The 12,720-nt window shown below is 30.5% G+C and overlaps 1 protein-coding gene across 1 annotated transcript; it reads right to left on the reverse strand.

Moving 5' to 3' along the window:
- Positions 1-489: 489 nt before the first annotated feature.
- LOC111627410 (nuclear nucleic acid-binding protein C1D-like) lies at positions 490-12,700 on the reverse strand. The gene is made up of 6 exons (XM_023370976.1): positions 12,605-12,700; positions 10,475-10,862; positions 5,165-5,231; positions 5,029-5,084; positions 1,896-2,019; positions 490-717 (listed from the first exon to the last, which is right to left on the reverse strand). The coding sequence occupies exons 2-6, from the start codon at positions 10,607-10,609 to the stop codon at positions 677-679; spliced, it is 423 nt and encodes a 140-aa protein (XP_023226744.1). The 5' UTR covers positions 10,610-10,862; positions 12,605-12,700; the 3' UTR covers positions 490-676.
- Between the last annotated feature and the right edge of the window lie 20 nt (positions 12,701-12,720).

Below are 12,720 nucleotides of genomic sequence, written 5' to 3' on the forward strand. Positions count from 1 at the left end.
GTTAAAAGATCAATTAGAAATTGTAATCATATACTAATTATTAGAAATATAAACTTTTATTAAAAACTTTTAATTACAAGTTTAAAAGTCACATTATTGGGTTGCAATTTTCAAATTGCAGACCTATAGATTTCCACTGTGGTGTCCATTCTTCCTTAATCTCGAGAACGGAGTTAGATGAAAATTGAGACCATATACCAAAAGCACCGATTAACTATATAAGAACTGGTCGGAACCGGAAAACACAAGATTTTTTAAATTAAAAACATTGTTAAATACCTCATTTTCTATAAACTTACTTGTATTTACTTGTAAAAATCAAACCAGTTAAGATTATCTGTCACTCAAAACTGATTGTAAATTTCTGAATATTTTTCTGTTTTTTGAACATATAATGCCCATTTTGAAAATTTGATTTCACTTTACAAGAATTATTAAAATTATGAATATTTTTTGTAAAAATTTTTATATATTTCTATTTCAAATTTAACTTTTTTTTTTTACAAAAAAATACATTTAAAAAGTTCATATTAATACTATGCACATATAAACTAATTTCATTTTAACTGTACAGTTTTTTTTATCAAAATGTATAATTACAGCATATAAACTTCACTCTTCTGTTAGATAGATGAACTCCATCTCTAAATAAATATATCACTGTTTATAATTTTCTTTAATTAGAAGATTTTGAATTTCCTTCTTTTTCTTCTTTGACTGAAATATAATCATAAAAGTTATAAAACAAAGAAAATTGTAAATTAAATCTTATATTTATTTAAATACAGTGTACTTTTGCTAATCAAAATTAATTACTGAATGTGGTTGTTCAAGTTACTTAAAAGTTTGGCTTGGAAGGGAAAACATAAAGAAAAAGAAGTATGAGAAGACTGTACATCCTATAAAAAGCTGGTGAAACCAGGTTAAAAAATTAGAGCAAAAATGTCTAAATAAAGGAAACTTTTGTTTAGTTTTATTGTGCCCCAAACTTCTTTCACTGATACTGCTCAAAGATGTTCTAATGTTCAGCCAAATTAATGTAGGTGCAACAACTTTAAGACAGATTTTCCTTGGAGTTCCAAATCGGTTCATTGGTCTTGGAGATATTAATAGTCAAATTTGGTATTTTAACATTACATGTGTGGAAGAGCTTTATGATAAATACATTTATTTTAAAAAATTTCTTTAAATGCACATATTGCTTTTATTTTCATTTTTGCATCTTAAGTGCTCTTTGCAAGTATTAAAAATGGTTTTCATTATTTTTATTTATTACTAGCTGTACACGGCCACACATTGCTGTGATTCAAAATGTATCTATTATAAATATATAACACTCCCTGCGTGGTGGGGAATTTCGAAAAATCCCTTCTTAGTGTACATTCTCTTGGCATACCCTATTAAAACACAAAAAACTGCATCTGAAATAGTATAATAGAAGCTCAGTTCTTCACGGTAAGCCTTAATTTTGTCCCTCTCCCCGTGGAGGGAATCTCGACCTCTATATAATATAAAAACATGCACGTATTCGAATTCAATGTTGTTTCAAAATTTAAAAGCAATCAGCAAAGAACTTTTGGAGATTTAAGATTTTGAACAAACAAACATTTACATTTTTATTTATATAGATTTCACTAAAAATTAGAATTCTTATAAAAACATACAAATTTAATATGACTTTAATTAAAGCAACTATTATATAAGTAATAATTATGCAGTATCATATTTTTACTGCATATTTTATTCAAAACATTTGTTATAAATACAATTAAAAACCAAATAAAATTCATTAACTTGATAAAAAAAATAAAAATAAAAAACCTGGTTCAAATCAAGAAGAGTTCAGATTAGCAAGAATGCATTGTAATTAAGTTTATTAAAAAAAAGCTTTTTACCATCACTATCTGGTTCCCATAAAGAACTTCTCACAAATCTTTTAGCAGCTTCTTTGTCTATTTTAGGAGCCTTTTCCTTATCAGCAATTTCTTTTGCTCTTAACATGTACATTTTAATTCTGTCCTATAAAAATAAAAATTATAATTTATCTAGATTCCAAAATTACTATAGACTTTTATACTAATATTGATAAATCAAACTAAAACAATCAGTAGATGACTAAAAATTTCTTTTTTAATAGTATAATACATAATACAATAATTTTTGTTTTAATATTCTATTGTTATATTTATTAAGTGAAGTAAAAAAATGTAAACTATGTATAGAAATGTTTTGTTACATTCTATATAATTAGAAAATATTGCAAATATAATTCACTTATTATAAATCACATATTAAAGAAAGCAAAACATGAATGTCACTCACACACAATCAAATAAATAATTGCGAAATAAGTTAAGAGAAGGATCCGAAATAAAATATTTAAATCTTTTAGTGTGATGTTGGAAAATGTATAGCCAGACTGTTCATTCAAAAAATATGGCCAAACCAGCAAAAAATAGAATTAGTGCAATAGTAGAACTTGTTTATAAAATAGTAGAAATTCATAGCATGGAGAGATTTTGATAATAAGACTAGTGAAAATATTAAAGAATTACTGATAGAAAGAGAGGATGAAGCAGATTTGGTGGAAATAGAATCAGAGGTAAAGCAAATCAATTCAAAGAATAATGCAGATGAAAATTCAAAGTTCTAAATTTTATAACAAAAAGCATGTGGGAAGGCATAGATTTAATAGAAAAATAAAATCTTTTTTCTTGAATGCAGATCTGAAAAATGCACAAAGTTCAAAAGAAACTTCAAAAATACATAACTTCATAACATGAAATTCGCAAAGATCTATCAAGCAAAAACAAACAAATGCAGATTACTGCATCTTTTAAAGAAAGAGAGCAGAGAGAGAAAAATATAAATGTTACAGAAAAAATTCAGGTATAAGCTATTCTGCAATAGAGATAATGATCTTGTTCAATTATGCTTAACAGCAAGTAAGAGAAAGAAAATTAAATGACAGTACATTATTTAACATACATGTTCTGTTCAAAAAGTTCTGAAACTTATTTTTTCTTCATTTTTTATACATACCTACAACCTAGTTGTCCTTGACTCCTACAAAGTACTTTCCTTTATCAATACACTGCTTCCAGTGGTTCTGCCATTTCGGGAAGAATATCTGGTAAGCATTTTTAGGAATCATTTGTAGGTGCTTCTGTCTACACACTTTCAAAATGGATTTCAGCACTGAAAATAGAAAAAAGTCTGCAGGAGTGAGGTCAGGTGAGTAGTGTGGGTAGAGAATTGCAGGTGTTCCTGTTTAAGCCAATAAGTCATAAATCAGCAGAAATGAAGGCACTTGTACATTGTCATGATGCAGGATCTACAAGATTTTTTCCAAAGTTCAGGCCTTGTCTTTTTGAAACTTTATCTTAAATACCTTAGTACTTCCAAATAATATTTCCAATTCACCATTTGTCCATCTTGTTAGAATTTTAGATGCACAATATCTTCAACATAAAAAGAAATAAATTAGCTAGACTTTCACTTCCAACCTGACCTGTCATGCTTTCTTTGGTCATGGTGACATTTTCCCAACCTCCTGCAATGAATGCCTTTTTGTTTCTACTTTGTATCTGTACACCCAAGTTTCATCACCAGTAATAATTCTTTTTATGAAGGTTTCATCCTCATTGGCACAATCCAAAAGATCTTGACAGCTTGCAACCCAAGTGTCTCTCTGACCTCGTCACCAGTGATGGCACAAACTTCGCATTGACATGATGCATCTGCAATTTTTCCTTGCGAATGTTATGACAAGATTCTATTGAGATAGTGTACTCTTTGATGATTTCTTGAACTGTCAAATGATGATTATAATCTTCACAAACTTGTGCAACATGAGCGTTGTCAGATGAAATCAATGGTCGTCTTCTGCTGACTGCAGAACATCCTTAAATCTCTTAAATAATTCATAACATGGCATATGATTAAGACACTTATTGCCATAAACCTGCTTCAATATTTTATGGGTCACTGTAAATGTTTTCCCAAGCTTACAGCAAAATTTAATGTTGGTCTGCTCTCTTGCATGTTGCGAATCACAGACCACCCTCTACAAGCAAGTAAATAAAAATCTGTAACATGAAAAGTAATTGCAGCACAATAAAATGGCAACTGGTAGGTTATGAAGAAAGATCACTGCTATCCAACACACATCACCATACATTGTTGCCAGATGACATTGTATGCTATTTGAAATGTTCCAGAACTTTTTGAAGAGACCATATATATGTATCACAGTCTGTAAGATGTTTCTTTGGTTATTACTATTTTTAATAAAAATTAAGTTGTCAATTATCTTAAAAGTAAAATGGCATATTTTTGTTAACTTTTGGAATGTATTTCCTCTTTTCATAGTAGTTTTTAGTTTTGATTTTGCCTAGTATAGGAACCTAACTGCAGTATTATACAAGAGTTACCTGTAATATAATGAGAAGTGGGCAAACAATAAAATGATAATACAATGAGCAAACAATAAAACAGTATAACAGTACTCCTAACTTACAGCAACTTGTGACTTGTATCAACTATTAAACTTAACTAAATAGAAAATAATTCAATTTACTTTCTACTTAGTTAAGACCTATGTTCTGACTACTGGAATGAAACTCCATCATGAATTAAGAAATTATATTAAATCTATTTATAAACATTTTTATACTTATAAAATAAAAATCACTATAATTTTAATTCTATGTTCATTCAGAGAGTACAAACTTTAGTAGTAATAGTTCCTTCAGAAAGAAAAACAAATGAAGTTTATACTAATTTCCAATTCATTGTTGTTAATAAGAAATAAAATGATTTTAATATAAATTTTAATTCAAATGTTAAAAAAATTCAAGCTATTTATGACCATTGGATCTTGAAAAATGTAATTTATTTATTTAAAATAACTATTTTCTTTAAATAAAAAAATGTCATCATTTTAATAACATTGTTTCTTAGTAGTGTCAAAATTTTATTCATAAGTTCTGATAATTGTATGTAAATTATATAAAAGAGAAAACTTACTATTTCAGCTTTAATTGGATGTTCTTTGGGATTCTCTCCTTTACATACCAAATACACTGTCAAGAATATCAAAACTAAGAAATGTTTTCAAAATTAAAATAGACTAAAAAGATTTCATAAATATGTAAACACTTACTCCAAAACAATGAGTTCATTGTATATGCTGAAGTTAAATGTAACCTTGCTTTCTCTAATGGAGTTAGCTAAAATATTAAAATCAGAATAATTAAAAATTATAATTATTATAGTAAATACAAAAATAACATTTAAAATTTAGATAAATATATATATATTAACATATAAATTTCTTAGTAATATTAAATTTTACTCTAAATATACTTTACAGTTCTAACTATAGAATAGCTAATAACATTCACAAATACAAGTTAATCAGACTTAATAACATTTCTGAGCAGATAATAATGAAAAAATTTTTAATTTTTATTTTGTCACTTAACTAAGATGGCTAGAAGTAAATATCTGTATACTGTATATTAGTCAGTCAAATACTGAATTTATTACTATTACATCCTTATGTTAATAGTTTAGCTGCTAATCCAGCCATTACAATTACATGTTGATTTATTTTTATTACTTTTGTTTTTTATTTTATTTTTTTATTTTTTAATGTTTTAATTTGTGTAATTTTTTACATGTTCTACAGAAAAATGTTGATCTTATTGGTCATTAGATTTGAATCATCTCACAATTAGAATGTTTATGAATTATTTGAAATTTTTGTTATTCAACTGTAGTTGTTCTATGTTTTTACATTTAATAAAGTCATATTATTAAGTTTGGATCTGACAAAAAGATATAATAGTCTCAAAAAACATTTTATCAAGTAATAAATTGACTCCCTAGAAATTACCAGCCTTTTGTCTTATGGATAATCAGTGGCGTAGCATAGGGGGGGCAGCAAAATTTCACAATAAATAATAATAATAATATCTTGTAAAAATTTGAACCATTTTATTTCATATTATCGTTGCACCTACAATTTGGATTGATTGAAATGAGCATGGGGAATAGTGTTACCATCCAGAAAGTCCTGGAATCGACTCACTGTCTGGATGAACTATTAATTTATCCGGAGATACCGTGCACAACCTGTCAACCTTTTCTTTCTTTCTTTTTTTTGCCTGTACGATTCAATCATATTCATGTACACCTCCAATATCCAATAGAGCTAAGTTGTCTAGCTCTATTATATTATCTATATTACGTTACTCCTACCTGAGTCTCCCTACTCGCTAACTATAACTGATTTGGAACCGACGTGCACTACACATTATTCTTCACATTGCAAAATGACATATGCATGCGTCAGGAACTTCTGCTTGAACAAACCTCACCTGCTGTCCAGGTCAGCGATTTTAAAAAGGTGGCAACAGTAGCATGGAATTTTTCATTACTTATTCTGTGACAAAACTGAATTTTAGTCTTTTAAAATGATATGAAACCATGCTTTGAAACTTGTTTCTGCTTCTGACACAATAAAGTGCTATAAATTAAGACACTTGGCGGTTTTTCTCATCTTTATTTAGTTGATACTCAGGAGCCCGAAACGTGTAAATTTTTTCACCCATATCAACTAAATAAAGATGAGAAAAACCACCAAGTGTTTTAATTTATAGCACTTTATTGTGTCAGAAGCAGAAATGAATTTTATTCTTTTAAATTGAGATACCTAAATAAGGGGATGGCAAAATTTTCCTTTGCCCTGGGCGGCTGACACCCACGCTACACCACTGTGGATAATATTGTTACAATAACACTATTATGTTTCTATTGTGCACTATTGATTCTAAGCAATTCATGAATCATATTAGAATTTGTAAGAATTCTAAAACACAGTGAAAAAGATGGCCTAAAAAAGTTATATGTCAAAAGGGAAAGTCTAGAGTCACCAATGTAAAGTCAGCACAATTTTTGGTTATATTTCAACTTGGATCATGTTTCCTAAATCCAAAAAAATTAAAGTAATTCCAGAGTCTAGCTTATTCCTTTAATATATATTGGGTTGTTCAGAAAGTAATTTTGTTTTTTTTTCAGTGGAAAAAACGCAATATTTTTAATTTTATAATAAATAAATATTTTGTTGAATTATTTATCGACCATTTTGTTGAAATATTTGTTGTCATAGTTTCTGGTAATAGCACGATTTCACATTCATAAAAGTTTTGATCGTTGCTTACAAAAAACCGATCCAAGTGATTTTTGACATTGTCATTTCAGGTAAATGTCTTACAGTTAAAAAAAAATTTGTATAGATTGAAACAAGTAATAATCTGAGTGTGCTTAGTCTGGCAAATATGGTCAGTGTGATAGCAGTCCCATCTAAGTTATAACAGTTTCTGACAAGTTACCAAACTTGTGTGAAATTTGACATTATTGTGATAAAACACTACACCTGTTTTGATGATCAATTCTGTCTGTCTTTTCTGTTTGATGATATTACGCAGTTTGTTTACTCAAATGCAGTACACTTTCGAATCAATTGTTAAATTGTCTGGTAAAAGCTCCAAAAAAAAAATTTCCATAATATCCCACCAAATAGAGCATTTCTCTTTAAGAACTCATGGAATTCATATATCGAGCTTTGAAACGAAACCAATTTGTTTCAAGTACTCATAAACAGTTCAATTTGACAAATTTAATCTCTTAGTGATTTCACGTGTTGTTATTCGGCAGTTTGCTTCAATCGGTACCTTTTATTTTGTTTTCATTGGCTTCAATTGGCCATCCATAACGTGGTGCATTTTCAATACTGAAATTGCAAGAACAAAATTTTGTAAACCAGTTTTGGCACTGTCGTTCTGCCAACAGATCTCTACCATACATGTCACATGATTTTTTTCTCGCTTGAATGGCATTTTTATTTTTTTGGTAATAAAAAAGCAAAATATGTCGAAAATGCTACTTTCGATCTTCCATATTTGATGAGACACAAAAATTTCAATTTTTGTGTCTCATCAAATATGGACACAAATCAAACAAAATTTTTTATAAATAAGCCTTAAAATTCTAGCTGTCAAAATATATTATGATAATATGGTTTAGAATAAAAATGGCGGAAAAAATATGACTAATTCGTAAGTGGTAAAAAAAACGAAATTACTTTCTGAACAACCCAATAATTTATTAATGCTAAAATCCATTACACTGACAAAAAACAGAAATTATAGTACTTTTATGTTATGAGTATACACCTCACACTGCTGCATTGCTTATGAAACTACAAAGGCTGTTGCTTTATGATTTCAAATGAATAATTTAAAGTATGCAAAAATTAAAATGTAAATAAGTATTATTTCAAGTTTTCAAAAGTTAGATGATTCCTTTAGGTAAGTTGTAAGGAAGAACAAATTCAAGTTATTTTGATGATGAGGAACCAAAGTCAAAGTAAAGTTGCCAAAGAGTTTAAAGGGCTACACCCAGACTGCTATATGTGATTGATGAGAAGTCTAGCTACAGCCTGTTAAAACTTTTCAGTAACTTCACACTGACTGAGATGTCTCTTCATCTAAATAACTTAAACTCCTTACTCAATGCCGTGATTCACCTGTAAAAAAAACAAACAAACAACACAACTACTATGAGTCAATGCCCTGTATATAAATTAACTCAAAGTAACTTCTATCCAAGAATTTATATTTTGTTATTTAGGAACAGTAGCTTTACTGATGAGACTTTTAATTAAAGTAGGAAAAAAAATCCTTATTGAAAGTATAAAACATTCGTTCATTAATTCATAAAACTTATTGAAAATCATAAAACATAAACCATGAACATTTTTTTTCAACACTTAAGAATTCTAACTTACTGTAAATTATGCAACTTACAAAGAAACATTCAAAAATTGTATATACAAAGACCCACATTAATATTTGGCCATTCCAGTACATTGAAGTTTCCATATAACAATTATATAATGTAAGGCCATGTGATAAAAACAACAAATTACAAGAAGCAGATAATGTTCCATGTGTATTATTTCATCATTATAAGTCTTGAGCTTGAAGTGCCAATAGTTTGATCCTCTTCTTGACAATGGCTCAAAATCATGTCACTTTAATATTCAGCCATTACAGAGACAAGGTAATTTCAAGTCTTTTTTTCATGTTAATATGCAAATCAAAGTCACTGTGATTTGTCATTTCTCATGCTGCTATTGGAGAATTCATATTAACAGGATCAGGGAAGTGCAACACTTCAAATGGAGCAAAAAGGTTGCAATACAATGTTTGAGCATCAGCTGGTAATCTTACACCATGAGAAGGGATCTTCACACAGGGAGATTGCTTGTGTATTAAATATACAATGCAGTATAGTCAGTGATATCACAAGACAATACCAAAAAGAACATAAGACAGGAGATACGTTGAAGAAAGGTCAACCATGTAAACTGAGTGATCAAGAAAGGCATCTGATCGTGAGAAAGGTGAAGAAAAACTGACTGAGAGCACCTAAAATTACAGTGGCATTGTTACAAGAATGTAAAAAGCAAGTGCACCTGAAGACAGTTTGGAGGGTCCTGTGAAATGAGGGCTACAATGGAAGAGTAGCAAGAAAAATCCCTATGTCAGCAAAGTGAATAGAAAGAAAGGGTTAGACTTTGCAAATGCCCATGTGAACAAGGAGTCAGCATAGTGGACAAATATCATCTTTGCAGATGAAAGTAAATTCAACATTTTTCAATCTAATGGTAAATTTCTAGTGTGGCACAAAGCAAATGAAGAACTGCGAAAACAAAATTTACAGGCAATTGTGAAACACAGAGGAGGCAAAGTAATAGTGTGGAGATGCATATCTGCAGCTGGCACAAGCAAACTGAAATTTATTGAGGAAACCATGACAAAAAAACAACCTGACAATTCTCAAAGAATACTTACACAAAAATGCAGAAAAGCTGGGGATAAGAAAAACATTCAAATTTTACCAGATAACAATCCCAAACGTAATTCTTATATAGTGGTCCAATAGCTTTTCCATAATTGCCCCAAAGTTATCGAAACATCTCTCCAATCGCTCGACCTCAATCCCATTGAGAATTTACAAGATGAACTCTGTTTTAGAATTCGGAGAACACCAATTGCTTCAAAGGAAGAACTGAAAGAGGAGGATGACAGAAGAATGAGCAGGCATTGAGCCTACATATACCAAGAAAATTTTTATAAATATGCAAACCGTTTGAAGGCTGTGGTAAAAAATAAAGGGTACCCAACTAAATATTAAGACCTATTCAGTGTGTTACTCGAGACAGCATTTTCACAATCGTATACAGTAGTAACCGAGGTAACCGAATATTAAAGTGGCTATTATTATTATACACATTAAAAACATCAACTTCAAGGGGTGGCCAAATATTAAAGCGAGTTTCTGTATATTTATTTAAACTACTATCAATTTTTTATTCGTAAAATTTAAAACTGAATGATCTTACTCTTTCGTCCTCGAAATCAAACTGTAGTAAAGTCTGTAAAACATCTCCCATTTTTTCGAGATTGCCATGAAAAGTAACAAGTTGATTTTGAATTTCAGTCGGAAAATCGTCTAAATTCTCCATCTTCAGAATCATATTTTTTTCAAAATATAATTTGAAATCTCTTAAACCGGAATCTTCTTATATAAATAACAGATATATATATATATATTATATGTGTACAAGAACAATAACGTCGTTCCCACTAAAACGGATAAACATTCATTTCAACTACAGTATATTTTCCACGTGTTTGATCATTTCGTTCATCGAAAACAGTGTTGCCAGAATTAGAATTCGTTTGAAATAGTTTAGAGCAAAACATCTTTTTCTAAATTATCGTCATAAACTGAAAATTTACAATACATATAACAAAATAAAAAACTATGAATAATTTTAACTCTTTTGTAAAAGTGAATGAATACAAAAATATCATTTATGCCATTTTTTTAAAATTACTATTTATTTCCTGCAGACATTTTAGTTTGGAACCGTCCATAAATTACGTCCGTATTTTTCTGGAAATTTTAACTCCCATTCCCCCAGTTTGTCCAAGTTTCCATAACCCTTTCATCTCATTGGACGTTCAACGAAATTCAACCCCCGTTAATTAAGGGAAACTTGCACCTATTTAGGCGTTACAGACGTGGAGAAAACCTGGAAAACTCCATGTGCTAGCCCGTCCGAACGAGGCACGAACCAATGACCGAACTCCCAGTGTTCAGAGAACGATGACCGCTTGGCCACTGGTGGGCCCGTGTTAAATAAACACAAATAGGGAATGTAAAAACGTCCGGAAAGGATTATTTCTTTGCGCAATTCTTTACGTAAAGAAATTTTATTTTCCGAATATGAGTGAAAAAGACCGCTCGATCGACAGCTCTTTTCTTATCTGAATCTCATTGATGTTACACGGGGGAATAAATCTCCTGCGAAATGACGAAAGACCGCCACCCACCCTCATCCGCAATAACTGTCTGATCATTTAATTAATCAGTACCTCCTCGCCGCACAGTGCCTCATCTTAGTGAATAAGACTGTTCTCTGTATTCCGAGGAAAGAAGACGTAAAAAAACAAAGTATTGCCTCGTCACACATGCTGTAGCAGCAGGGGAGTCAACGGCTAGAAGACAAAATTGAAACAGTATCCTATCCAATAACGCAGAAGTCAGGTGAATCACTGGATAACACGGACAGAGGTATGAGCCCCCGCCAAAACTACTGCCATATCCTTATGGAAGAAGGCATAGGAATGTAGTCTAACAGGGAATACGATAGGGAGATGGAAATCTGATTGGCTAAAGAGAAAAAACCACTTCCCAAAAACCAAAGAAAGAAAACTTATAATCTAATTATAACTAACCTTTGCTATCTTACATGCTACTGTATACTAAGAGATAGGGAGACAATGTCGTTTAGAAGTGGTTTATCTTCCTTCCAGGCCCAGAGAGTCTGGTCAGGGATATCCCAAAGAGATAGGAAAGTTGCCCCTGGCAAAGAATGAAAGTCTGAGAGGAGCTTTCCTCTCAGACTTTCATTATGTTTATATCATCACGGCGAAATGCCCATGTAAACAAGCCGGTTAAATGGGAAGTTGGCCAAAACATTATAGGTAATTTGCCAATTAAAAAGTTCATTCGATCGGTTAAATATGTTCCTAATTTGGGTGTCAGCCGGGCGGCTAACAGCCACGCTACGCCACTGGGTTACCGCTCGGTCCCACCTATCGCGTAAGTTCGGGGTATTACTGTATTTCTGATTTCTTATGGAGGTTTTAACTGAGAAATGCTGGAAACCAGTGCGTAGTAAAAACTATTGTGAAGCTTATTGTTTTTTTCTGCACGTACTATATATATATATATATATGTATTATATGTATTACAAATTTATTTTTTACTCTTTTCATTCTGTGGGCACTGAATCAATCTTATCTAATTTAACTGTTCAACTAGGTTAAAAATAATTCTAATCTGATTGAATAAGTTTTTCAGATTAACGGAAATGTGATATATATTAATTGTGTACATATTTATGCTGTAACTTTCTAACTACATGTTTATTTCAATTAAAAATTATTAAAACTTTACTTACGTATGCAAGACCAATAGTCACAGTAAGGTTCCTATGTATCTTTATTTCGTACTTAAATTTATATGAAAAAGATTCACAACTTTCCAGACTGATACACTAAAGCAAGAGTTCAGAAT

This window comes from Centruroides sculpturatus, unplaced genomic scaffold, assembly GCF_000671375.1.
Source record: "Centruroides sculpturatus isolate CEXI.00-Female unplaced genomic scaffold, Cexi_2.0 scaffold434, whole genome shotgun sequence".
Taxonomy (NCBI): Eukaryota; Metazoa; Arthropoda; class Arachnida; order Scorpiones; family Buthidae; genus Centruroides; species Centruroides sculpturatus.

What these genes read in the sequence shown, in the direction of transcription:
- LOC111627410 (XM_023370976.1), bottom strand. Translation starts at nt 10,609, where the DNA reads ATGATTCTGAAGATGGAGAATTTAGACGATTTTCCGACTGAAATTCAA. An exon ending in TTGATTTCGAGGACGAAAGA is followed by an intron (nt 5,232 to 10,474) that starts GTAAGATCATTC and finishes TTAATATTTTAG; the next exon opens with CTAACTCCATTAGAGAAAGC. An exon ending in ATGGGAACCAGATAGTGATG is followed by an intron (nt 718 to 1,895) that starts GTAAAAAGCTTT and finishes ATTATATTTCAG; the next exon opens with TCAAAGAAGAAAAAGAAGGA.